The sequence below is a fragment of the Hibiscus syriacus genome, unplaced genomic scaffold (assembly GCF_006381635.1).
Source record: "Hibiscus syriacus cultivar Baekdansim isolate YM2019G1 unplaced genomic scaffold, ASM638163v2 tig00110584_pilon, whole genome shotgun sequence".
NCBI lineage: Eukaryota > Viridiplantae > Streptophyta > Magnoliopsida > Malvales > Malvaceae > Hibiscus > Hibiscus syriacus.
In genome coordinates, this window is record NW_024062792.1 from 31,720 (window position 1) to 34,753 (window position 3,034).

The window sequence follows — 3,034 nt, forward strand, 5'->3', positions numbered from 1 at the left end:
AGAGATCAAGTTTCCAATGGCACTCGAAATTTCACCTTGTAAATTGTTATCAGTGAGATTAAGGGATTGAAGATGGTTTAAACTATACAAGGAGTTGGGTATGGATGAATTGAGTGAGTTGAAACTAAGATAAAAAACTTCAAGAAACGACATGTTCCCAAAGTAATATGGAATTGGGCCTTTCAAATAATTGAAGCTAAGATCAAGGGATACAAGACCATGAAGACTAAATATAGACATAAGAACTGTAGATAATCTGTTCCCAGAAAGATCAAGAACAACTAGTGATTTTGTAGAATTAACAGTGCTGATCGGAGTTGTATAATTTGGTAACCTGCAATCAGACAAGTGCAACTCTAACAAAGAAGGAAGATTGAATATTGTTACCTGCAGCCAATCAGTTTCTTTACTAAGATCCACTTCACTCAAAGCAAGGTACTGCAAAGAAGAAAGTCTAAAAATCCATTGAAGACTTTTTACTTCTTCCGAGAAATAATTACCTCTGAGGTCAAGATACAACAACTCTGAGAGATTCCCAAGGTTATGAGGAATTGCTCCCTGGAATCTTGCTTGAGAGAGGTTAAGATATGTTAAACTCCCCATCAAACCCAAAAACTCAGAGATTTGAATGCTGCTAAAATTGTTATTGTTCAAGTTAAGCCAATTGAGTTGCTGCAACTCCAACAGAGAAGGATTTATTTTGCCTCCTAGAGCTGAACGACCGTAAGCTTCCCAATCAGCAAGTGATGCATCATAATTAGGAGCTGAAAATGGAGCAGCCAAGTGCAGTTGGTGAACGTGGCTTGTTAGTACTAAAACGGACCAAAACTGATATTTTAGGTACTAAACGTGTTAAGTTTTTAACGGCGAGTACTAAAATGAAACAAAAACTAAACATTAGGCATGATTTTGAAAAAAATTAAAAGTTTAGGTACTAAAACGGACCAAAATGATAGTTTATGCACTAAATGTGTAGTTTACCCTTAAATATATATAATCACGAATTTGAAGTTAAAAATTTGATTTGAGGATTTTAGAATTTATATTCTATGTATTTTAATCAAGCCAGGTTTCAAAAAAAATTGTTTTTAAATAAATTTATTGAAAATATGTTTTATAAATAAAATAAGGACCTAATTATAAATGGATCAAAACTTTAAAAACTACAAAACTATTAAACCAAAATGTTTGAATATTAGTTATTTACTTAGAGACTTCAGATTCAATTCTCGTTGGTTTCCCTCCTTCATTTTCCATTCTAAATTTTTGCCAAAGACTTTTTATTTCTCTGTTTTTCCTCAATACTAAATACACCAAATTACTTCTAAAATTTCCAACAAATCAATTAAAATGGTGAAATTTAAGAGTTTTTTTTTATTAAGCTAAGGTGATTAAAATGTTAGATTTTTTTAAGTTTTGAAGCCTAATTTAAACATCGGGGTTAAATTAGGAAATTACATAGATTCAGGGGTTTAAATGGTTAAAATCTAAACTCTGAGGGATCTAATTGAATTAAATCAGAATATAATGACTTAATTAAAAATTAAACTTAGGGACTAAATTGAATGTATTTTAAATTTGGTGGCTTAATTAGAGGGATTTGAAAAATTGGAGAACTAACTAAACACATAAATAAATTTGAATGTGCAAGTGAGGGATGTCCCTGGTGTATACATGCAGCAAAACTTCCTTGTGTCCTAACATTCACAATCAGAACCAGCCATGAGACCCATACATGTGAAGCCATTCCTCGTCTTGGCCAGCATCAACAAGCCTATATATGGAATAAAGATTAGTGGAGAACCCTAATTACAGGCCCAATGAGATATTGGAAGAGATTCATCGAGTTCATGAAGTCGCCTTATCCTGGCGAGGCAAGGAGCGCATCTAACAGCGAATATAGTTGAATCATTGAATTCTTAGATTTTAGAAGGGCCTCCAATAATTCAGATGATGAAATGCATTAGGATGAGCAGTGAGAGACAAGTATGCAGTGGGGATCGATGCTTGTTCCTTCAGCCGAAAGGCATGTTGCGAAAGTCGTTGAGTATGCGCACATACATAAAGTGTTTCATGCTAACGAAGCTGAATTTGAAGTTATATCTTGTGATGGGATCAACACCATGGACATTCGCAATCGATGTTGCCTCCGTCGTGGCTGGAAGTTGTATGGTTTACCCTGTGTACACGTGGCAACACTTCTTTCTTGCAGGCAGAGTGTTCAATTGTTCATTGACTTACCGAGAGTTGTTTCACCGTTGCAACATATCAAAAGGCATATTCTCAAACCATCCATCCGATCCCAGATAAAAGTCTATGGAAAGAGTTATCCGCAGGGGATCCAGATGCCAACAAAGCCGTTCAAGTTATCGTTCACCCACCCAAGTTATCGTTCAAGTTATCGGTCGACCATGGAAAAAGCGAGTTCGAGCAGAAAACCATGGCCGTGAGAAGGGAGTTGTGCTTTGTAGCCGTTGCAATCAGACAGGCCATTTAGAACATGTGTAGTATGTTGGGAAATAAACTAGTAATTTCCCTATAACCAGATTAGTGAGAATGCGAAATAAAAGCGGAAAAATAATACCCGAAATTGATAATGGAGTTCAGCCAATTTTGCCTACGTCTCCGGACTGCTGCAGATCTTTTACTAAAGAGAGAAATTTTACAGGTGTTTACAAAACACTCACAACTCACAAGAAAACTCTCTAGTATTGAGAGAAAGAAATGATTTGGATGATTTTGAAGCTAAATGAGTTAGGTTATTTCTAGTTGAATCTCATTCGGCGGTGCCCCCTTTGTTGAAATTCATCACCCCTTTTTGACTTTACAATCTCCCACTTGAAGATTGATTTTAATCATTCTTCAAACCTCGATCAATGCAGCAGTATTTATGGTCTTGTTAGTCTAGCATGCCAACTGAAGTTGAACACAACTTCAGTTTGTCCGTAGTCATCGTCTTTGTTAACATATCTGCTGGATTTTGAGCTCTACTAATCTTTTCAAGTTTCAAAATCATATCTTCCAGAAGAGACCG

The 3,034-nt window shown here is 35.7% G+C and overlaps 1 protein-coding gene across 1 annotated transcript; it reads right to left on the bottom strand.

Moving 5' to 3' along the window:
• Nucleotides 1-298: 298 nt before the first annotated feature.
• On the bottom strand, nucleotides 299-1,747 carry LOC120133650 (receptor-like protein EIX2). The gene is made up of 3 exons (XM_039150200.1): nucleotides 1,675-1,747; nucleotides 388-764; nucleotides 299-334 (listed from the first exon to the last, which is right to left on the bottom strand). Exons 1-3 carry the CDS (start codon nucleotides 1,745-1,747, stop codon nucleotides 299-301), a joined length of 486 nt encoding a protein of 161 aa, XP_039006131.1.
• Between the last annotated feature and the right edge of the window lie 1,287 nt (nucleotides 1,748-3,034).

Bases quoted from the DNA above. Each gene is read 5' to 3' on its own strand.
- LOC120133650 (XM_039150200.1), bottom strand. From the start codon at position 1,747: ATGGCTTCACATGTATGGGTCTCATGGCTGGTTCTGATTGTGAATGTT. The intron at 765-1,674 runs GTATACACCAGG...CTCCATTTTCAG, and splicing joins ACAAGGAAGTTTTGCTGCAT to CTCCTAATTATGATGCATCA. The intron at 335-387 runs GTAACAATATTC...GTCTGATTGCAG, and splicing joins AAGAAACTGATTGGCTGCAG to GTTACCAAATTATACAACTC.